The sequence below is a fragment of the Sapajus apella genome, unplaced genomic scaffold (assembly GCF_009761245.1).
Source record: "Sapajus apella isolate SASKATOON/1434 unplaced genomic scaffold, GSC_monkey_1.0 scaffold18, whole genome shotgun sequence".
NCBI lineage: Eukaryota > Metazoa > Chordata > Mammalia > Primates > Cebidae > Sapajus > Sapajus apella.
Genome location: NW_022436958.1, coordinates 28776995 through 28802446, shown reverse-complemented (window position 1 = coordinate 28802446; position 25452 = coordinate 28776995). Strand labels below are relative to the sequence as shown.

The following is a 25452-nucleotide window of genomic DNA, read 5'->3' as shown; positions in this document are numbered from 1 at the left end:
TTTCCTAGTTCAAGAAAAGCATCTATCAAAAATATGACTCAAGCCCTGAAGGTCTAAAGGCTTCATGAAGCACATAGCAGTCAAATACAGACATGGATTTATGTATCCAAAATGCAAGTTCTAGTATTCGCGTAAGAATTAAAGGCATATGATTTTGGATCAGAAATATGAGAGTTCTTATCTTTCTGAGAAGGTTGTGATGCTATTTTATTTGGGAGTAGGCAGTGTGATGTACAGTAGAAAACATACGCTATGGAGACAGACATACTTGGGACTGAATCCTGGCTTTTGCTTTTATGCATCAGTAAATGGTGATAATATCAACTTTTTCTTGTTGTGTTAAACTGAACATTTACTGAGTCTTCATGCTAGGCACAGTGCTAAATGCATATATATACATAATCTGTTTTAATCCTCACAACAACATTTTACAGAAAAATTCTTTGCAAAACCAATGATTAGAGGGCTGAGGTAACTTTCTTGGTCATAGAGCAGGTAAGTGGTGTAAATAAAGAAGCTACAGATCAGATCTCAAATCTTACCTCTTAATGCCACCTCATAGCACTTATGTGAGGATCAAATGCAATGGAACATTGTTACAATGTTCTATTCTACTAAAGAAAGTAGTTTAAATAGAGTGCTACACAATTTTTCCCTCCATGTGAATGTTCTCTTTCCCAAATAGGCAGAAACCTTCTCTTAAATCTTCTTATATTTACTTCCATCACCTTATTTAGTATCTTATACATACACATTTAATATATAAATATATTTTTTCCCAATAAGCCTTTTGCACTCCTAACACTTAATGTATGTATCCTAACATTAATGAATCATTGCTAATAACAAATCTGTTTTAGATTTTCAAACAAAATGTCTGCTTCCAAAAAGAAATATTGCAAACCACAGAAAACTGCACCCAAAGATAACATAAAACTTTTGTGCATGATTATATATATAACTGCATATATACACTATTCCAGTTATTTAAGAGGTCATAGTTATGAATTATCTGACTAATTCAAATGATTTATGTATATATGTGTGTGGGTCGATTGTTTATTCAAGGTGGTAACTGTCAATACCACAGGAGTATGATCGGACAGAAGAGTATTCTGTCAAAGTTGGAGTTATCATCTTCGGAGATGAGAATGAATGAGATTAGATAAAAACATTCAATGAGAGTAATTAAAAGCTGACATATAAATTCCTTTTATTTCATTCATCATTTCATGCACAGCATGCAATTAGAGATATGGCAAACTAAAAAAAAATGGACTATTGATTTTTATTTGGAAGTCTGGGATGAACGAGAAAGATTGGTGAAAAACACCTCTAAAGTTTTAAAACACATATTTTTACTACTATATTCCTTAATTGAATAAAAGCACCTTTTCTTACCTACAATGGAGAGAATGACCACCACAAAATCAAAAATATTCCATCCAATAGTGAAATAGTAGTAACGAAGAGAGATCAGTTTCAGCACACACTCTCCAGTGAACAGAACAATGAACACCAGATTAATCCAGTACAGAATATTTGTCATTTCTTGACTCTGGTCATCAGTTTCCACCATCATGGTGACCATGTTAAGACAGATGAGGATCATGATGCTGATATCAAAGACTTGTTTGGTTACAAAATCAAAGACCATTCCTTGGAATTTGTTCTGGAACAAATCATACGTAAAAGTCCCCTTAGAAACTTTTAAAAATATGTAATTCAATTCATCTGATTTTAACAAAACAACATAAAAATGTAGCTTTTATAAAAACATACCTATAAGCCCCACAACAACATTTTACAGAAAAATTCTTTGCAAAACCAGTGATTAGAGAGCTGTGTTAACTTGCCTTAGGTCACAAAGCAGGTAAGTTGTGTAAATAGGGAAGCTCCAGGTCAGATCTCAAATCTTATCTCTTAATGCTACCTCTTGGCACTTACGTGAGACTCAAATGCAATGGAACATTGTTACAATGTTCTATTCTATTAAATAAAGTAGTATATTTTATTTTTGTTTTATACTTGGAAGAAAATTGTGTAGGTTGTATATCCAACTCTATTCAAGTGTATTTGTTTTATTTATACTAACAATGATAGCAGGTTTTATAAACTCACCTATTAGGTTCTCAGTGAACAGAACACCATCATGTTATGACAGACAGTAAATATTTGGCATATAATAAATTTTTTTATCCCGTATGTTGAGAGGGTATTAATTTTACTTTAAATAACAAATAAATAAATAAATACTTCTCGAGGTTTTTGTCTGTCTTTTTAAATTTTTGGTCTGGTCTCTGACTTTATATTCTCTCACTAAAGTTACAGCATCATAAATTTCATTTTAAAGTTCAGCTAAAATATGTTTTAAATTATAATTCAACAAAAAAGCATCAGTGGAAAAATTGGTGAAATCTAAGTTCTGTATTTTATTGAATGGTATTATACCAATTTCTTAGCTGTGATAACTGATCTATGGTTGTGTAAGAAGTTAAAATAACAGGACACTGTGTAGATTCATTATTCATTATGGGTAACTCTTCTGTAAGAATAAAATTGTCTTTGAAAAAGTCACGAAGGAAATATTCAACTTTGCTCTGGTTTATTTGGTATTTCCAAGTACTAACTACCCTATGTCTTGCTTATGAAATTAAGTCCCCAACTTGTAAACCGGTTCTGATCACTGGTTTCTGTTTTCTTCCATTTTGCACGTGCCTGCTTTGTTTCTCGGGTAGTCTAGGGCTCCGGTCTTCACTTACATCTGTTGGGCTGCCTTTCTCTACCTTCTCAATTAGAATGACTAATACTCTGCTACCTATACACTTAATGTCTTGCTTCCCCAGAGCCTGATACTTTTACTGGCCTGGATTCTACATCCTAGTGTTCTGTCCTCTCTCTGTAGGGAGGCTTCCATTACTTCCATTTGCAATTTTTGGACATCAAACCCTACTTGTTCTCTTTTGTTTTGATCTTTCCTCTGAGTGCATATTTGGCCTGCTGGACTAGATTCTATTACTACAGCAGGAGCTGTCCTCTCAGGGCTTCCTTCAACCTAATAAATGTGCCTAGTTGTAGTTCAAACCCTTCCTTATTAATTCTCAATTTACTGTAGTTTACCTTTCCTAGTCTGGCATGTTCCCCTTACTTCCACCCTCTGATATTTCCTACCTACCACTCTTAGTAGCTCATGCAGGTTCTACTGTATCATCTTACATAGTTGATCTGTCTACTACTTGTCTAAAACAACCCCCACCCTTTCTCTCTCTCTCATGAATTTTAACTCAGTTTTGAGAATTAAGCACTTAGTGCTCTCAGGAAACTGATTTCTTTCATTGTTCATAAAATTAGTGGTGTTGTATTGAAAATGGTTTGTTCTTATTCAGTTTTAGTTTTCTTTCTCTTCCACTTGTTTTGAGGCCCCTCAAAAGCAGAACAGTGTCAGTTTTCTCTCGGATATGGCTCCTAGAATATAGTAAGTTCAAAATACCTTAAAAGAAATTTGGTCTTAATTTTAATATCACCAGGACCAATAAAAATCTCCTTGGATGATCTGCTCATAGAGTTGTCTAGTGGGACAGACACCTCAATGTACAACTCCAATCCCAAGTCTCTGAGGTCTGGTCTCCAATTTAAATCCTAGGGTGTCAAATACGCTGGAAGAAGCTGTATACTTCTGAAGGCCTTATTCACCAAAAATTTATGTTCTCTAACTTCATCTTGGCCCTTCAGATTTAGCAATTAGCAATCCCTTGTCCTTCATTTGCTCCAAAGATGACTCTCAACTTCTCAGAAATTTCAACTATCTTGCTATTTTTACCATTTTTTTGACTACATTAAAGTTAAACATTTTAACAAAACTCCTCTATTTTCTTTTGCATTTCATATTATCTTTATTTCCATGTTCTTTTCATATATTATTCCAAACTCATTAGAGGACTCAGCCCCGTTTTCTTTCTAAATCTGCCCTAGACCACTAAGTTCTTGCCCTACGTCTTGCGCTTTTTTATGCCATAATTATTCCCTCTCTCTTCATTCTTTTCCTCTCTAAAATTCCTTTTGCTTTGCTTTAAAGCTAATCTCTGAATCTTAAGTAACTTTTACTTTGCTACTTCTTCTAAATAGTCTTCATTTCTCTCCCTTCCTCCTTCCTCTCACTCTCTCACTCTGCCTTGGTTGCCAAATTCTGCAAACTAGCATCTCCAATTTTCTCACCACTCATGTCCCTTCTTCATTTCCTGCAGGACACCAGCGTTCATCAAGTAGTGGAAAGCAGAAAGACATGAGCCATTCTTGCTGGTTCCTTCTTTAGTTCTCATAATCAATTAATAGACAAACTTCTAAATTTCACTCTGGTGATAGCTCAAAATCCACTTTTATTAATCTCCACATCATTGTAATTCAGGCTACCTACCATCTCTGAAATAGCTCCAAAACAAGCCTATAATGTATTTACACTGTCTCTGTCAAACGGATTGAATGATCGTCGCAAAGACCAAACTGACTGTGTCCATTTCAATGGTTTCTTACTGCTCTTAGGATGAAAACAGTAAGCCTCTTGAACGTGGCCTCCAAGGCCCAGAAAAGTTTGGGCTTATCCTAACCTCCTTATTCTTAACGTGTCCCAAATGAGCCTTGACTTTCTGTACTCCAGTCTCACCAGCCCTCCTACATAAGGACCTTCACATACGCCTTCCCCTTCTATGGGGCTCTTCTCATCCCACGCTGGTTATTGATAGTTTCTCATTCTTTTTCCATCCTCAGTTAGTATATTATTTTAATAAAACCTTCTCTAACTTCCCTGATTAATCAGCACCCTCCCCCAAATCAGCTCTCACAGCTGAATGTATTCTTTTTTTCTGGGCTATTTCATTTTTTTGGCATGACTATTTGAGTACTACCTGTTGCATTAACTAGGCTCCATAGTGTTCAATATTTAAGCTCAAAATGCTTAGCATAATACATAGTACATTGTGGGAGGTGCACAGCAACATATTCAAGCTTATGTACCAGGCAATCGAGGTCAAAGCATGGAAAAATACTGAGGCACTGTGTGTATGTTATTTGTGCATGGGAATGAAACTCCTTGGTCCTGAAAGCAGGACAGGAGTGGAGTGTGTGGTGTGACAAAGAACGATGAAAACAGCCTCCTGAGAACGCAGTTTAAGTGTTGTGCAGTTACAAGTGCCTCAGCCACCCACCTCAAATGGCGACCTAGCTGATGTTTGTAGTTTATATAAGCCCTTTCAAAAAATACTTAGCAACAGATGCTAAAGCAAACTCTTTTCAGAAGACCTAACTCCAGCCCCGCTCAGCTGAAGCTGTCTAAGTACTTCATTCTCTGTGTTCACTGCAAGCTATAAGCTCTGCAGTACATATTGTTAATGAAGAAATAAATGGATTTTACCAGTTACTTCCTAGGTTGCCAAATTGTCACTGAATACTCTAGCTGAATGTGTTGAACTTTTTCCAAGCAGCCCTACTGCTATGCAGATAAATCCATGTCATTTGATGTAGATACAATCACATGCCTTCATTGATTTATCTCCTCCTATATCTTGGTGAAGTATGCAAGGCCTTATTCTGAGAATTTTTGTTATTTTTTCTATTCTTTTTTTTTTTTTTTTTTTTCTGAGTTCTTTTTTTGTAGACAGGCTGGAGTGCAGTGGCGCAATCTCGGCTCACTGTAACCTCCGCCTCCTGGGTTCAAGCGATTCTTCCACCTCAGCCTCCCGAGTAGCTGGGACCACAGGCGCGTGCCACCACTCCCAGTTAATTTTTGTATTTTTAGTAGAGGCAGGGTTTCACCATGTTGGCCAGAATGGTCTCAATCTATTGACCTCGTGATCTACCTGCCTCAGCCTCCCAAAGTGCTGGGATTACAGGGGTGAGCCACCACGCCGGCCTATTCTAATTATTTTTAAAAAATGAATCTGTGCTTCAGAGCACAACTAAATTTTGTTCTGACAACTCTAAAATCTTTATCTCAGTCTGGACATTTCATAGGCTCTACCACTGTATTTCCCAGTGCCTATATGTGACTCCAATTTATGATAGTGTAACCAACAGTTTCACAAAACATCAACTGGTTTATGTTTTAGATTATCTGTTATCAACATATCCTCTGTTTTAGATTCTCTGTTACCTACATATCCTTCCTCTTTTCCTATGTTCCACAGCTGCCTCATCCCAATTGAGTCTTCTTATTGGCTAACTCCGTTCCTGGAATAGTTCCAGTCCTTTTGGCCTGACACAGATTATGGACTCATCTTATCTGTAAAGGTTTATCTTTTTGTCCATGTCCCAGGGTTACTTTGCCTCTGACGTCGCTCCACACCAGTGTCTAGGTTAAACTCTCAAAGGCTTTCTTTTCATATTACTAGGCTGTTCTGTTAACTATGTTGCATTTGTATTGCTTAATTAGAACAAATTCCTCAGACTCGTATGGTAACGTTGACTCTAACTCAGAAGACCAGTGTCTACTACTCACTAAGTCAAATGCATCACTATTCTCCACTGATATATTTATCTATATGGCTTTGTGGTATATGTTTTCTCACATAGTAAATGTTGTCTGCTTTTATCTCTATTCATTCAAATTGTATTATTTCCCAACGACTAGGTTCGAATTGTATGTACATTTTATGTTTGATCCAATATAGTTATCCACATTCTTTGAATTATTGGCCGACTTACCAACTGAACACTTAATTATGGTCAGTTTTATATTGTCACCAATGAATTCATAAAATCAAGATTTCTGAGGAACATCGAAGTGTTTTATACCATGTATACCTTGGGGAAGATGCTCTGAGACTTAATATCTGAGCCAGTCCTTCAGGAGTGATAGAAAAACTTAGGGATTCTCCTGATAGCAATTCCCTTCAGCAGCCAAACTGAACGAAGAGTATCACTGCTAAATATATAACTAGAAGAGCCATAAAAAGTCCAAGAAAGAATGACATCATCTCATTTAAGGGTGGGATAGTAGGGGAAAATATGAAGTTTGCCTTTTGTTGTTGTTGTTTAATCAGAGATAAGCAAAACCTGTGACTTGTTTCATTAATGATTCCATTCTAACTGCAGAGTTGGACAAAAAATGAGGCCAATCTGTGATGTACCAGTTATTCCAATCTGTCTCCAGTGTACTCTGAGAACATTTAATGTTTCCACATTATGTATGTATGTATGTATTTTCTTCTGTACGTTATTAGAAGCTTCTTAATGACATCAGCTTGTCTGATACTACTGGCACCTAAGTATAGCAAATTTTATTTCTATATATTTTATATGCTTGCATATAAAATGTTATGTATTATATAGTTTATACATATTATATATATATATTCAAACTATTTAGGCTAGCTAGTCACATTGTTAAGGTAGAAAACTGTTACAAATCCAAAAAATAACTAGTTTCTAGCAATTCTGGCTGTGAAAGGGTTAGGTAACATAGCTTTCACTGGCAATGAAAGTATGCTATTCTTACAGCAGGTCGAGGTATGGGTTTTTGTGGTTTCTTTGAACCCAGTTTTTTCATTGCATTGTAGTATTTCTTCTGTTCTTCTGTCATAAAAATGTCTTGACCTCCAAAGTAAAGAAATGAAAGCAAAACTTGTTAAAATTGTGTTCTTTGCTGACTATAAAACCCACCTTAGTAATAGTGCAAAAATTGGCTCCCACATTTCATTCTATTGTTGCTAATATCTGTATTTATGGAGGTACCTTTATTCAATATACAAATTATACCATATTAGTCATATTTCTATATTGAAAACATAAAAAAATGCTATCTAAATTATTGCTTCAAAGCTCATCGATTATCAAATGTCTCAAAATAATTTCTGAATTTTATATTCTTTTTGTGGTGACTGCATTTCAGAGGCTAAAGGGAACAGTATGACATATTTAGTTCATATTTCAGAACAAAGATGAAGTTTTAATATACTTATCTTTTTTTTCTGTTGGTTGAAGTTATCTATGATGACACCAATGAAAAGGTTCAAGGTAAAGAATGAACCAAAAATAATAAAGATGACAAAATAAAGATACATGTATAGGTTGTCTTCATACTTGGGTTGTAATTCTACCTAAAAAATATGAAGAATTGTAACCATTATATCTAACACTTGCTGCATACAAAGAATATCAGTGAGTTTTCAATTATCTAAGCATGTTTTAGTCTCAGGAATGACCAGAAACCAAACATTAAACAGATTTTATGAACCTTCAAATCTCACATGCTGATTGAAGAGTCCTGCAAGGCTATTAATTACCTGGGAAAATGAAACAACTCATAGAGAAGTTTGAATGATTATAAACAATGTCATTCAATAAATGCCTATTTATTGATTATGAATGCACTTTGCTTTGTAAGCAAAGTTCCCAACACAGCATGCAAATTAAAGATTTCCTCTTCTTACAAAAGAGATGTCAGCATCACATTATTCTATGTCAAAGCTTTGAAGATTTACTTTCTCTGCCTCAGTTTTCTCATCTGTGAAATGAAAATAATAGAACCTAAACCTCATAGGGTGGTTGTAAAGAGTAGTCATATTAACATATAAATGTGCTTAGAACAGTGCCTGGCCAGTAGTTATTTCTAAGTGTAAGGGTTTGATATAATACATTTCTTTAGATAGGCAAGAACCGTTGTAGTATGTCTGCATGTAGGTATATAGGTTGATCTTGCCTTTCTGAAAATGAGTCTATTGCTTTATCCTATTCAGCAGGCACTGTTTCTGTAACAATGGTACTCTCTCTTGTCTTCCCACTTTTGATTAGAAATATGTGTGACATTTAAAATTTGAGAAAAAGAAAATAAAAAAAAGAAAATGTCAAAAAGCTGCCTTTAAAATTTTGAAAAAAACAAAAAAGAAAAAAGAAATATGTCTGATAGTAGATTTGAGCTTTAGCTGTAAGCTCTAGTTCAGGTCTCATAGGACATTGTTCTAATCAACTCAGCTAACCAGTCACTGATGATATTAGATGAAGGTAATAACCCACTGTGTTATGAAATCAATTTAGAGGATTGTGAGCAGCATAATTTTTTTTCTGATGAAATAGAGCAAAATGGAAAATATCAGAAATATTGTAAAACTACTTATTCTTTGATGGGATTTTATTTATGTATGTGAGTTTAGTGAACAGTGAGGTACAATTATAGTTTTAAAACTTTTATAAGACTACACATACAGGAATTGCATAATATATACATGCAAAATATAATACATTTTATAAGTGAAATCCATGACCCAGGTCATTGGTAGGACTTCAGAAACCCTTGGTGTATCTTTCTCAAACATAATCCCATCATCCCTGTTAGAGGTAACCATTATCCTGAGTTTTATGGTAATTATGTCCCTGCTTTTTCTTTCGAGTTAACACCTCAGTATGCATTCTTGAACAATAAGCTTAGTTTTGTCAATTTTTAACTTTATATAAATACAATTATAGTATAAGTCTAGTTTCTTTAACTCAGTGTTATATTTTTAAGGCTCATGGTTGTATATGGCTGTATTCATTCATTTCCATTACTATGTAGTATTCAATTATTTGCCTATTTCTCCTATTTTTGAGTTGCTCCCAGTTTTTTGCTAGTGCAAAAAAAGTTATATTCATTTTGTACATAGATTATCCTAAACATGTACATAAGTTTCTTTAGGACACATTGTTCAAAATGGAATTGCAAGATTAAAAACATCTTTAACTTTCTCAAATAATGTGATCATACCCAGCTGTTTTTAAGAGATTATTTGTCTAATTTTTTTCCTACCAGCATTGTATCAGCATTCTTATTGCTGTTTACCCTTGGTAAAACTTGACATTGTCAGACTTTTTAGTACTGCCAATCTGGTAGGTGTGTAGATACTGTCTCATTTTGGTTTAAATTTGCATTTATCTGATGTAATTTACTAATTAAAGTAAAAGCCAGCAATTTTTCATAAATGTAGTGCCCAATTGGATTTCATCTTTTGTAATGTCCAAGAGTTTTGTAGCAGAAAAGGTCTGTTAAGGTATTAAAGAAGAAACTGAAAATGTTTCATGTCATATAAGCTATTGATAAGGAAGATGGACAGAGCTTTGAATTAATTAATCAAAAAGGTGAGAAACTACTGTGGAAAGTGGGTATGAGCCATTATTTGTGGTCTGGGTTCAACTATTTTACCACTTAACGCATTAAGCCTCTTTGCTTCAGTGGTAAAATAGAGTTAGTATCACCTATACAATAAGGTTGTTATTTAGGACTAAATGGGATAATGTGAGAAAGTCCTTGGCATAGTGAGTAGTGATAAACAACACATTATTATTATATTTAGAAAAAACTCATAACTTGAATTCCTGATACCACTTACAGAGATAAAATGCAGGGCTTTTCACACTTTCTTGCTCCCTCTCTGATTTTATGAAGTGAAAAAAAAAAAAAAACACCTCAGGAATTCTTCACTCAGAAAGCTAGCTGCTGGTGCAAGGAAAATAGCATTTTGAACTTTATTATCATGCTTTGGTGTACCACAAATCAATCTCCTTTTTCCAAAATGTGACTTCATTCCTCATTAAATAGTGAGAGATGAATGACAATTGTAGGAAAAAATTCAAAGTACTGGTGTGTATAAGGTAGATTAGGAAAGTCCCTCCCTTCCACCACTGAGTCTCACTTTCCCAAGAGAAACACCAAGTTGTTTGTTTACTTTTGTCCTATTATCAGTTATATTCTTCCTATCATAAGGAAGATCAAAAGCTGGAAGACATCTATTACAGATGAAAAATATTGCCTGGGCGAACTTCTAATGCACAAATGGCCAGGACTATCAGAGCCAAAAGTAAAATGTCTGATTTTGAAAATAAGTCCAATAAAGTTTTGTGTCAGGTGCCTTGCTAAATACTAGAAAAGGTATCTTAAAAGATACACAGTGATTAGAGAAAATCATCCTGTAATAATTTTGAAAGAAATAATATGATTAAACATTTTATTTTTATAATACAGATATGTTTTATAAATTAATCACACTATTTTATTGACAATATCACTAAATTACAATACTGTAGAAATATACATTTGATAAAATTAAAAAATTTCCCTCTAACTAGACTTACATTTCGTGAGTCAACAGCTGCATACATAATATCCATCCATCCCTTAAATGTGGCCTGTAAGAAAAGCCATATTATTTTCTTTTTTCCCAAAATTATAATTTTAGAAAATCAATTGAATAGGAATAATTGATCAAGGTTCTACTTGATCTATATTCAAATATAGGTATATAAATAAGCTTGAAATTAATATTTACTTTTTGGGCAATGTTTTATGATATGCATTGAAAATACTTCATCTTTTTTTATTACATCTTTATATGCATATTTAATATTTATAATTAAATAATGATCTACTGTAACAATATGCTATTATAAAAACACTATCAGCAATCTTTGGCTATGATGTGGTTATATAAAATATATCATGAAATTTGAAGAAAGGATTTCTTGTATATAGTATCAGCATGAGACAAGTTCAAAAGTATGCTGCATTATTTATCTTAACTGCTTTCTTTACTTATTCTTTTCCAAATGATTATTACCAATCACCAATCATGACAGCTTAATTCTTGAAAATCTTAATATTATTGAACATACTGTTTTGACATGATTACTCTATAAGAGGCAGCAGTTTCCTAATCTGAAAGCAATATATTCAACTGCATTTACATTGTTAAATATTTACTTTCTGCTACGTGTACATAGCGATCTTGAAAACAAAAGTCTTATACATTTTGTTTTTTTAGTTTCTTAGTGCGGCAGACTCTGCCCCTTTCCTGACTATTTTTATAGTATTGAGGATTATGTAGGCGGATTGTGTCCAGAAGCTAGTGGGTATGAAATACTGCAGTCAGTTGAACAGCTGAATGAATTATTATGAGTGCATAGCAGACACAATAGTCTTAACTGGAAGGTTTTCATTGGTAAGGGAGCAATTTTTCTATCCAAAAGTGTCTCTTTCTCTCTCTTTCTCTGTCTCCACACATACACACCTTTTCAACCTCGCTTGGGGCCACCACTTCTTTCCTCAGGGTAGGAAGGGAGGAAAATGAGTGCCAAGATAAAACTCCCAGAAACAAAGGACTTTGTGCTATGCTACCAAATGCATAGTTGGGGAGACAATAAAGTTTGTGGAGTCATCATGTTTGCAACATGGTGCAGAAAAGGTAGTTCACGGTGAGGAAGAATCTAGGTAGATGGGCCTAAGGAAGAATTTGCAAACACTAAGGAAGAAGAATTTTATTATTGTATAATATTATATCATTTTACATAGTTTTGCTGAATCTATATAGAGTTCCTAAAAAGTATATGCATTTGTGTTTTGCTTTTCAAAAACATATTCATTTTTAATTGACAAATTAAAAATGATTATATTTATGTTGTACAAAATGATGTTTTCAAATATATGCATATTGTGGAATGGCTAACTCAAGCTAAGCAACATATATATCACTTTACATACATATTTTTTGTGATGAGAAAACATAATATCTACTCTCTCAGAAATTTTCAAGTACATAATACATTATTATTAACTATAGTCACCATGTTGTACAATAGCTCTGCACAATGTATTCCTCCTGAGGAACTGAATTTTGTATCCTTTGACCAACATCTCCCATCATTCCCCACCTCCAGCCCCTGGTGATTGCCTTTCTGCTTTCTGCTTCTATGAGTTTGATTTTTTTAGATTTCATATATAATTGACATCATGTGCTATTTATCTTTCTGTGCCTGGCTTATTTCACTTAATATAATGTCCTCCAGGTGAATCTATGTTGTATAAAAGAACAAGATCCCTTTCTTCTTTTAAGGTTAAATAGTATTTCATTGTATATGTCTATAGTATGTGTGTGTGTCACATACACACACACACACACACACACACATACACATATAATCCGATAAATTTTTAAATGATTTTACCAATCATCAGTCATGAGGGCTTATTCTTGAAAATCTTTTTAATGTTGTTGAATATGCTATTTTGAGGCAATTACTGTATAAAAAGAAGCAGTTTCCTAATCTGAAAACAAATACATTCAAGTACATTTACTTTTTGAAATACGTTTTCTGTTATGTGGACATAGTAATCTTGAAAACAAAAATCTTATAAATTTTCTCAGTTTCTTAGTGCTGTAGGCTCTTCCTCTTCCCTGACTACTTCTGTATACACACATACATATAGACATACATGATATGTGTGTGTATCTATATCTAGATATACACATATAAACTGTATGTCTGTATGTGTGTATATAGAACTATGTAAACATTTTATATATAGATATATATCTACATATTTACACACAATTTTCTTTATCCATTTATCTGTTGATGGACAATTAGTTTTTTTTCCCATATTTTGGCTACTGTGAATACTGCTGCAGTGAACATGAGAGTGCAGACATCTCTTTGACATGCTGATTTCATTTCTTTTGGATGTATACCCAGTAATGGGAATGCTAGATCATACGGTAGTTCTATTTTTAGTTTTTTGAGGAACCTCCATACTGTTATCCATAAAGGCTATACAAATTTGTACTCCTGCCAACAATGTACAAGGGTTCCCTTTTCTTCACGTTCTTGCCAACATGTTTTGTCATTTACTTGTTTGATCACAGCCATTCTAACAGGTGTAAGGTAGATACCTCATGACAAGGAAGAAGAACTTTAGACTCATTTTAATTACACATCACAAAAAATAATAAAGTGGTTACTTACTACTTGAAGTAGAGATAGATATCCAAGTCCCACGTTATCAAAGTTTACTTTCACATTTTTCCACCTGGCAGTTTGATTGCTTTCAATGAGAGCTTTGCACTCACTGTAGTTGTTGACCACGCTTACATCAAACATCTCTCCAGTGGTATAGTTAATACAATGGTAAAACTTGCCAGCAAAGAGATTCACTCCCATTATACTGAATATGAGCCAAAAGATCAGACAAACTAGAAGCACGTTCATGATAGACGGAATGGCTCCTAAAAGAGCATTTACAACAACCTGGCACAGAATGAGAAGGAACAATAAATGAAAAGCCAACAACAAATATTTGCTTATTTTTAAACGGTATTAAAAAACAGCCAAATGATTAAAAAATACATCTTTCAAAGTTGAATATTGGTTAGAAACTAGACTCTGGTAGCCTCAACTAAGAATTTTAAAATTATAATTCAGAAGAGTATAAAACAAATTTTATACTGGAGAATGTTTTCTCAAGAGGTAATAATATACATGTAGCAAATTACTCAAAGGATGGAACTAACACTAAATGCCAAAAACAATTAAGAGTACAAATAGTGACATGAATATAGAAGTGAACATCGCTTTAAAAAATCATACAAACCATACAATTTGCTATCCAAAATTTGACAGTAAAAGAGAACACTTGGGATCGAATTCCACATAGAAAATATAAAAAGTATTCTGGTACTGAAAGCTTGATACCTTTGTTTATTAAGCCTTCTACTGCAAAAACTGTCATTTCAAATTGGTAAAATAAGAATTTAACAGCTAATAACTCTTTTCTATGTAAACATGCGTATACAGGCACACACATCTACACACACCATTCATCTCTTGTTGTGTTTGTAAAATGCAGATGAAATCTAAGTAATTACTTGCAAATATCACAAAAAGTATCGTTTTCTAAAAATCCCCTTTGAACCAGCTAAAACCACTGAGACAGGGCATCATCATTTTTTTGGTGGTGAGGGTATGTGGTCTCAGGTTTTGTGCCTCAGGAAATGACAAATGTCAGCACAAACTCCTCTGTTCTTTTGTACCACTCTTCTAAATGAGCGTTAGATTTCCAATTGACCTACTTGTTAGCCATCTCAGCCTGTGTTTAAGAACTAAAAGGCCTGATTCAAACATCAAAAGGCTCAAAGTGTATCCTAATGGAGCCGTGAAAAAATTATGAGTAATGATTTGGTAGGTTTAAACTACAGTGAGTAGGATTTCCTGCACATTTACAAATGGAGTGAACATAAATAATCTTGATTCAAATCAGCAGCATAACTATAGAGATTTTCCACCAAGTGAAAATCTAGCTAATTAGAAACAGTCCTTCTGGCATTATACTCTGTGAGTGACTCAAACAGTGCCAAGTATTATGGGCATCTGCTAAATATTATTTTTGATTGATTATGTCAGTATGAATGTGTAAGGCACAAATTCTCCATAAATTTGACATTTCTATGGTACAAAGTGTCAGTCTGCTCTCAATAATAATTTTGACAAATTCTAAGGCATTCAGTCTTACCCTCATTCCTTCAAACCGTGACAAGGCTCTCAGTGGCCTCAGAGCTCTTAGTGTTCTGAGGGATTTGATGGCACCAAGTTCTGAGTAACCCAAGGCATTTGCAGTTAAGCTAACCAATGAGACCTATACAGAAAAAGCAACACAATTTTCTTATTTATACCCAAAAATGTCTACACAGTTCAACCTTGATTTATGTAATGAATCAGTAATTCTCAAACTTTTCATGAGTTTCTAAATCACCCAGGAGTCTTGTTAAAAACACCAATAGCAGAATCTGTTTAGTAAGTTTAGGAGAGGCCTAAGAATTTGCATTTCTACAGGTTACTAGGGTGAGGCTAATGATCCTAGTCTGTGAACGCTTATTAAAAAAGAAGTCCTTTTTTATAATGTGTGTGTGTGTGTGTGTGTGTGTGTTTTTTTTTTCAAGATTCTTGGTAAGAAACATTTTTAAAAAATTTAAAGTAAAAAAAAAAAAGGGGGAGAGAGAAATGTGATCTCCCTCTACATATCTGTAAAACTTATTTCTGTGTCATTTCTAATCATACTGAGCAGTCCCGAAAGAGAAAGTAACATTTGGCACACAAGTAAACTATACAAACCACTGGTGAATATGAACATGGATACATTTAAAAAGGTCTAGGCCTCTGAAAAGCAGCTCTGACTTTTTGTAAATTTCAGCGTGAAGGGCATAATATCATTAATTAGGTCAGACAAAATTAGTGAATAAAAAAGTTGAGATTTTATTATAACAAATTAGAAAATTCAATGTTTTCTTTAGTTATTCATACAGATAACTAATGTAGCTGATAAAAGTTTTAAAGTCTTAGCTTAAAAGGAAAAGAAAAACTGTCATGGGTACATGCATGTGTCCAATTTCCTTTGAATACATATAGAAAAATATTAAAACAATATAAGCTAAGTAAAGATATTTTGTTCTAAAGTACAATTGAATTTCAAAGGCAGATAAATAAAAATAAATAATTTAAGAGGATGTTAATATATATTTGAAAAATATAATTTTTAAGGAAAATAAGCACATAGTTGTTATAAAAAACAACTTATTCAAAATAATTTTGCACATGCAATTTTAAAGTGAAGCCTCTTGAATACAGAAAAAAATGGGCTATAAAATTTTGTCTTACATCGTTCATACAGTTCCCTTAAAATCCAAACTCTTAGGCTTTGTAAGTCCCCTCTTCACAGATAATTGAAAAATAGTTCCTGAATTATCATTACTTGTGAAGCTTTTCTGTATTTAAGACATAAGCACCTGTAGTACTTTACCTTCTCTGAAGACAGAACCAAAAAGAGATGAGCATAAGTTAAAGGATAAAAGATAAAAGTTAGACATAGGAAAATATTCTGAATGGGGTAGTATTTACTGGGTTATTAAAAGAGGTTGTAAAATGTTCAATTTTATGTGACCTGTGTAGCTAAATGTGAAAAAGCAGATAAATGTATGCCTTCTCTTTCTAGGGCATTGCAGCAATCTCCTCATTGGTGTTTTGATCTCTAAATAATCCTCTTTTTATTATTCACACCTCCACCTAACTTCTCTCCCTAAAAGAACAAGCCTGGGTCTTGTCACTTCCTATATGTAATTCTTCAATAGCTTCCTCTTTATTAAATCCTAAGTCTAAATTTCTTTGGATGGCATGTCAGTTTCTTCAAACTCTTCTCAAAGTTATCTTTCTTATCTTATCATCCCATCACAAAGGCTTGCCTCACCCTATCTACTTGTTTCTGCAACCCACCCTGCATGTCATGTGCCAATGTTTTAAGGAATCAGTGTTCCTCCCTCAGCTGTGCCTGCTGGTATTCTCATCTTTCAAGTTCCAGCTCACATTCCACTTCTTTCTTGAAGCCTTTTCAGCTGCCTCAAGTAAAGAGGTGGCACTTCTAACGCAGGTATCAATTTACTGTCTACACATCTGTCCTCACTTTTTTTTTTTTTTTTTTTTTTTTTTTTTTTTTTTTGAGAGGAGTTTCACTCAAGTTACCCAGGCTGGAGTGCAATGGCGCGATCTCGGCTCACCGCAACCTCCACCTCCAGGGTTCAGGCAATTCTCCTGCCTCAGCCTCCTGAGTAGCTGGGATTACAGGCACGCACCACCATGCCCAGCTAATTTTTTGAATTTTTAGTAGAGACGGGGTTTCACCGTGTTGACCAGGATGGTCTCGATCTCTTGACCTCATGATCCACCTGCCTCGGCCTCCCAAAGTGCTGGGATTACAGGCTTGAGCCACCGCGCCCGGCCTTGTCCTCACTTTTAAACTGTAAGCTTCTGCAGGACTAGAACAATGACTTATTTATATTTGTATGTTTCATAATGAAATAGATGAGTAATAAGCTTATTTGACTTAAAGCAAAGTATTTAACAGTTTAATATACTATCATAACAGTTTTCTTAAATCTAAAAAGGTAAATATCAGAGTACTTTGGGTAATATGATCATTAGGGGCAGGACAACTAGATTTCTCTTAAGAGTTTATATTCAAGTGGTGTTGACTTCATACTTTTATCTTTAAATAGACATATTAAATATCAGATTTTTTATAGATTTGCCAACCTATTATAAGCACTTACAGAAAATAGAGGAAAAAATAGTATCATGCATAATCCCATTATACAAATAAAAAAATGGTTATAGTTTTGGTAACTTTTCTATTGTTTGTAATGTCCAGACACATGTAGTTTTAAATATTATTTATTTTCTTCCTTTATTTCCAGAAGACTGTTAATGTAATTCTGCATGTAACATTTGTATGTTATATTTAATAGCAGATTTGCCTTATATTCAATTATTTAAAAATCCTCTTATATTTCGATATGCTATCTTATTTTATTTCAACACCAATGTACTTAAATAAAACTTTTGAATACTTGGTCAATAGCCAATTTGCTTCTACTATCATATAAATCAAGTGGTGTCTCTTGCTTTTTGAGCTTTCAAATTTCTTTGTAATTAATGATCCATCTGTGTACCCTAAATTTCTTAATAGGCTCTAGTGATGACAAAGATACAGATGTCAAAGATGCCTGTGAAAAATTTAAATACAGTTATTTTGTGAAATGTGAGAGTGCAAAAAGCAAAATTTCTAAATTCATATTTTATTTGGCATAACTTGAGATTTCAAAATTAATTTGAAACTAAATGAATTAGTATGGTATGATGGCATTTGACTTTTATCAATGAATATATGTGTATTTAAATTGGCAAAAAATGTTTTGGGGCATCCTCTCACTGTGAAACGAGAAACACAGTTTACATTTGGAATGACACAGTGTTACTGAGTGCCTACTCTGGTCAGGCACCATTGCTGGACCTAGTACCTATATGCCAACAAATGAAACAGCAAAGTGCAGCATACTCACATCAACAATCAGGAAGTCGAGCCAGCACCAGGCATTGGTAAAATACACTTGAAAACCATATGCAACCCACTTTAGCAGCATTTCCAGGATGAATATGTAAGTGAAAACCTTGTCAGCATATTCTAACATGGTTTTAATGGTTTTTCGCTGCTCAATGTATATATCTTCAAAGGCCTGTAAGTCAAAAAATTCTATTAAATTTTATGATCAGAAACAGTTTCTAATTGATGTCTTCCTAAAAAAGGAAATGATGCAAACTCTTGTCAGGGGCCTAAGGCTTCAAGATTTAATGTTTGCCATGGCTGAATTTTACTTTATCATTATCTGATCATAACTGACTATTGAGTGGGCATTTCAATCAACAAAGGGTTTCAGTAATTTTTAAATTTTGGTCTCAGTGTAACCCCAAAGAGCTTAAAATTTTTGAGAGACTGCTAGCTGCTTCTCTCTAGATCAGGAGGCAGCTGAACATCTGGGAATAGATTGGCCTCATTCAGTGCAGACTCAATGGAATGTACCCTCTAGTAATGCAGTTATAAAGCAGGGAGGTCCCTCAAGTATGGAAAAGGAAAAGGATTGTCATCTCTCACTTTCTCATCATCTCTCTGTGTGTGTGTGTGTGTGTGTGTGTGTGTGTGTGTGTGTGTGTGTCTGTATGTGTATGTGTGTAGGAGGGTGTACGTTTGGAAATTCCCTTTGACAAAATTTTGCAGAGCCCTTGAGAAAGGCTGGGGAACTCATTTGCAGGAACTCCGGAAGCTTCTGTAATGAAAATAATACTTATCTAACTTAATCTTCTTATTGGAAAAATTATCAGGAAAACCTGGCAGCCTGGATTAAAGACAAAGGAACATTTTCTGTTTTAGATAACAGGAATCAAGGCTTGTAACCAGAGCTCCATACAAAGACCTAAGGGTTTCTGCACTCTGCTTACAGCTGAAGCTGTAAACCCCTCAGGAGCCAGTCGCTGTGCCAGCATGTTTATGCAATTTGGTGAGAAATGACTGGGTGTAACTGAGAACAAAAAGCTCCCACAGCAAAGATACTAGTCACCGATGAGACTTCATAGTTCTCTCTTTACTTGGCTTCACAAAGCATGACTGGCAAGGCACAGTGCCTCACACCTGTAGTTCCAGCACTTTGAGAGCCCAGGTGTACAGGTCTCTTGAGGCCAGGAGTTCAAGACCAGCCTGGCCAACATGGCAAAACCCAGTCTCTACTAAAAATACAAAAATTAGCCAGATGTGATGGCTCACACCTGTAACCCCAGCTACCTGGGAGGTTAAGGCGCCAGAATGAGGTGAACCCAAGAGGTGGAGGTGAGTCGAGATAATGCCACTGTACTCCAGCCTGGGCTATAGCAAGACGCTGTCTCAAAAAAAAAAAAAAAAAAAAGAAAAAGAAAGAAAATAAAGCATGGCTGATCCTCTTTAAACTGAATATATGGCAGGATACAGAATTTGGCTTAAAGGCCTCCACATCCAGTGCAGTAATTGTCCTAATGAAATCAACTCACTGAACACTCCGGTGATTAATGAAATTGAAACAGTAAAAGGAATGCAACCACATTTGTATCACCAATTAAGAAAACAGGTCATATCATTTTAATCAATATTTTGATCCAATTAATCATTTCTTTGAATGAAATCAGACATAAGTTTGTAAAGCCATCACTTTTCTGCTAGTCAGCAATTAAGTTAGTCTTATCATTCACTGTGGTTGGAAGAGTGAATCAGTGTGAAGAAGACAAAGGAGTTCCCTGCAGCATGGAGTTTATTTTAAGCAGCTCTGACAGAAATGGGAGGCAGAGAAACTCTGGGCAGAAGAGGTCTGTACCTGGTGAGGGCCCCACCTTCAATCCTGGAGCCGTCGCCCAAAGTGAGAACATATATCCCTGTTTTCCCAATCAAATGTTGCCTTTTCCAAAACCACTCATGGTGTACCCTGCCCCCCATCCTTTATAAACCGTATATAACCCCAGAACTCAACTGGCAGACAGGAGGAGCAGCTGGACATCAGAGACTTGAGTTGGACATCAGAGAAAAGGGGCTTGGCATCAGAGGGACAGCTTGATGGCATGGCTTTGGAGGAGTCTAGCTGGGGATGGCCAGACTCCAGGGAAAGACTACCTTCCTGTTCCCCACCCTTTCAGCTCCCCTTTCCTCTGTGAGCCACTTTCACTGGCAATAAAATCTCCCACATTTACCATCTTCAAGTCCTTCATGAAACCTCATTCCTCCTGGATGCCGGACAAATAACCTGGGCATCACGAATGTAGGTACAAAGGCTGTCACACTGACCCTCCACTGAACTGTTAACACTTAAGCCATCCAAGGATGGCAAAGCTACAAGGGCACTGTAACACTTCCTCTGGGGCTTCAAGGATTGAGGGCACCCTCCCCTAGATGCTGCCGCGGGGTGGGTATGGACTTCACTCTTGCCAGTGCCCAAAAGTGCTCACACTGGTTCCTGCACCCACTCACCTACGCTTCACCTCCTGCGAGAGGTGAAGCAGGGAGTGAGTGGAGTTTACTCCTGCTGGTGCCCACACACCCAAGTTCACCCACAAAGAGGTCAGGGAAATATTGTGCTTAGTTTGATACTTAACTGATAATCTTACATCATATCTGCATAGACAGTCTTAATAAGAACTGCCTCCGATGACTAAAAGTCGGAAAGATCCTTATTTAAACATTTCAAGAAACCATAATGATCTGAATTTGGTTCCACCTGAGGGCTACTCCAGAGTAATAAAAGTTGCTGTTCACTGAGCCTCTCATACTGTGCTAAACACATCACATGTATTTCTTCTCATTCTTACAAACACCTTAATTTAAAAGTGGGCAATATGAGTTGATTGAAGGGAAAGGGAAAAGATTTCAGGTGAAAGGTGAAGGAGTGGATCATGCATTACTTACCAGAGCCCCACTGCTCAGCAGAATCATAAAGACAATGAAGGTTTCGAACCAATTGTGCTCCACTATCTTATAGCATGTTTTCCTCAAATTCCACCAGAGTTTCCCTTTGCCTTCTTCTATGCTTATCTGACAACACTTGAACTTCCGTACACAGTCTAAAATACACAGGAAAAAAATAAAGAAAAAAATTAGTCTTTGATTAGGTATATTTGTGTTGGTGGGAGATTTATCTACATTATTGCCTGATAATACATTGCAAATAACTTTAATTTTTAAGATAGCTTCCACTTGCAGAAGCTATCTTAAAATCATTTATATGGCTTCTTAATCATTTGTTTAATAAATATTTATTTTTATGTTTACAGCACTACTATAATGGATTACACTGCATTTTAAAACACAATATATATTAAAAAAAAATAGAAGAACCAAAAGGAAAATAAACTTACCAAAAGTTGATATTCCCATCCTGTCCTTATCCTATGAGTGTAATTCCACTCTATATGAATATTTTATATATTTGAATTATGATTAGTTCATGGTTTTGTTTTTTTTGTTTGTTTGTTTGTTTTGTTTTGTTTTGAGGGAGAGTCTCATTCTGTCATCCGGGCTGAAGTGCAATGGCATAATCTCGGCTCACTACAGCCTCCATCTCCTGGGTTCAAGCAAATTGCCTGCCTCAACCTCCCAAGTAGCTGCGATTACAGGCTTATGCCACTATGCCCGGCCAATTTTTATATTTTTAATAGAGATGGCGGTCTCACCATGTTGGCCCAGGTGGTCTTGAGCTCCTGACCTCAAGTGATCCGCCTGCCTCGGCCTCCCAGAGTCCCAAAGTGCAGGGATTACAGGCATGAGCCACCGTGCCCAGCCCTATTCCACTACTATTAAATACTTAGTTTGCTTTAAATCTGGTCATTATCAATAATAATCTAATAAACACCTTTGTATAATTTGTGGATTGCTAGATCAAAGGCTCTTCAACGAGTACTTACTGAGTATGTGCTATTGTCAAAAAATTGCATAGAACAAATTATAATACTATAACATGTAAAACATAGCCTTGCTCTCAAAGAATGTACATTTTAAGTTGGGGCAATTTGCCTACAATTCTATAGTTACCAAAAGAAACAAATATCATAAAACAAAGTACTATGAGAGTTTTTTGGTAAACTTTAATTTCTCAGCTTTATGGAGGAAATAAATTTGGGACTAGATCTTGAGGATATATAAGAGCCATATGTATAAAGTGTAGCTGTAAGAATGGAGGAACAACGATACAAGTAAAACGTAGTGACAAGAAATCCTGTGAGTTGCACAGAAGGAAATAGGAGTCAAAACTAGAAAAGTAGCTTAGGACCCAGGGTTTTAAGTGGTTTGATACACAGCATTGCTATTACAATATAGAACTGATCCATACCTCAAATAACACAATTTTAGCTTTCTTTAGAAAAATCTTTTTGCAATTATTCCAGTGACATGTTGCGCCATATCATATAACCAATAGTATATTTTGGCATTTTTATTATCTTTGTTCAAAAATAATAAAAAATATTTGATCTTGACTGAAACAGGAGCTGTTATTTAAGGACAGATTTAAATGTACACTTATCAATTAGTACCCATTATAATATCACAAAACAGTACATGATAAATTATTTCTCTCACATCCTTATTTATTTAATTTTTAAACCTGAAGAGAGATGTGTGTGATTTGGCTTTCTCTCCTGTAAGATATTTTAAAAGGCCACAGAAAAGTCAGTTAGTAATATTTCTTAGAGTTGAAAAGGATCCATAAACATGAAAGTATCTAATTACATAAATTAAACTTTGCCTTTCAAAAAGTTGCATTTGTTTTCAAACAGCAAATGCAAAAGAACAAATAAATGAACAGTCGTTGGATAGGGAAAGATGATTACAAGATAGGTAGATAGATAGATAGATAATAGAGATAGATGGTAGACAGATGAATAGACATTTAAATAAATAGGAAAAAATGGATAGATGAGATGATACAAAAGACTACATACATCATTGTTTTGCTTACCTTCTGTAAAACAGGCTTCAGGTTCAAGGGATTCCTCAGGTTCAGCCTCAGGCTGTTCTCCCTCAGCGGGAGCTCCTATGTCAACAGTACTGCCTTCAGATGAACTAGTTGCATTTAGCTTCTGAAAATCAATTCCACAAAAAGCATTTAATTATTTTCTTTAATCCAAAAGTAAAAGTTAATTAGGTGTGCCTCCCCCACCCCTGTCTTCTGTATGCATTTTCTTGATCTGTAATTTAAGAATAACTTAAACATAATGCCAATCCGCTTTGGTAAAGGTCGGGGGGTCACAAGATTAGATACAACACAATAGTATTTTTTTTCTTTAAAATATGGAGCTAACAACGGAAATAAGTTTTGTTTGAGTCCACATATAGAGATTCTGAAAGAAAATCCTGCAGAAAGCTTATGTAAGCTGTCAGAGTCATATAATCATCTGTGATCTTGCTTTTATACATTAGTTTGCAAATGGATTGCAAATAGTTTGTTTTATTCTAAAATTGTGACCCAACCAATGAAAGCTGCACAAGTGTATTTTCATGTCAAATACAGAAAAGATTTGATCGAATGCACATAAACAGCAACAATCTAAATTTATCCACTTTTCATTGACATGAAAACATATACCACTGATTGTTAATAAATATATTCTATAATTTTCTAATTCCGAAAGGAGCAGCACATTGTTAGCTATATAGCAAGAGCTGATATTTTGCATTCTCTTTGGCCAATGCACTCCTATGTTTCATTGTGCATTTGGAAACTACTTGTTACTCTGGCACTCTTACCTGCCCTGTTAGTACAGGCAGAAATGAATATTTAGTTGTTCTTTTGTTTTCCTTTAAGTTGAATCAAATATCACCAAAAGAAAAATATAAAAGTTGTTTTATATATTGAAAGGCAATAAACGTTAGCCAGGTAGGTCCATTCTTGGGATCAGCAAGCATGAAAGGATCCCAGTCTTTAACCTGGTCTTAAAATGCTGCAGCCAGCAATGATGCAGGGCCAGGTGTGAGTGCCACACAGGAATCAGAGTAGTTTGGGCCACAGCATTCTCGGACCTGTTACAATGTTATTACCATTAGTGCATAACATTAGGAATGGTTGAGCTAGTAAGAGCTACTTTATAAAAAGGATGAGGTAAGCACATGATAAAATGCACACTGAAATATGTTAAACTAGAATAAAATGGATGCTGTAGTCAGTACTGGAAATGTTATATTTATATTTGGGCTAAGGATTACGTGGATTTTCTCTAGAAAGATGGTTTATTTTATGAAAATAATTTTCTTATATAAAATATTTCTTTAGCATATTGATGCTGATGACTTAAAAAATTGATGTATGATATAAATGAGATTAAAAATGCTTTTGTCTCATGTAGTTTAACAATGCCAGTGACAGAGACATAAGTATTAGATACTTCTGCCTGCTTTGAATTAGTTTGAGGATGATTTTTTAATTTGTCCAAAAAAGTTAAATCAATGATTATATATTATAAGGTGCTTGAAGGTTGTTGATTTCTTTTTTTTATTTATTTATTAGGTATATCAAATTACTAGAAAAACAACTTCAGTATCTTTGCCATTAAAATTTGAATATATTTGTTCTCAAATGAAACATTGCATGTTTTTCTAATTTTCTATCCTTTGGGTTGTATTCTTTCTAAGTATAACTATGTTTCTATATACGTAATTTACTAAAAAAAAGTCTTCTCGTTTTAATATATCTAGTTCACATAAAGCTGTTATGCTATTAGAGACCTGATAATACTGATCCTATCACTTGCAGCATGTTGGAAAATAAT

At 34.7% G+C, this 25452-nt stretch overlaps 1 protein-coding gene across 3 annotated transcripts in view; it reads right to left on the bottom strand.

Moving 5' to 3' along the window:
* Positions 1–25452, bottom strand: part of LOC116557101 (sodium channel protein type 2 subunit alpha) — a 148378-nt gene that overhangs the window by 3635 nt on the left and 119291 nt on the right. For all 3 annotated transcript variants that reach the window (XM_032286592.1, XM_032286594.1, XM_032286593.1), the window contains exons 18-26: positions 23646–23766; positions 21599–21753; positions 18681–18854; positions 15305–15427; positions 13762–14043; positions 11098–11151; positions 7953–8090; positions 7490–7594; positions 1402–1672 (exon numbers count right to left, since the gene is read on the bottom strand). In XM_032286592.1, coding sequence (XP_032142483.1) covers positions 1402–1672; positions 7490–7594; positions 7953–8090; positions 11098–11151; positions 13762–14043; positions 15305–15427; positions 18681–18854; positions 21599–21753; positions 23646–23766 — 1423 coding nt within the window. The remainder of the gene's footprint in view (positions 1–1401; positions 1673–7489; positions 7595–7952; positions 8091–11097; positions 11152–13761; positions 14044–15304; positions 15428–18680; positions 18855–21598; positions 21754–23645; positions 23767–25452) is intronic.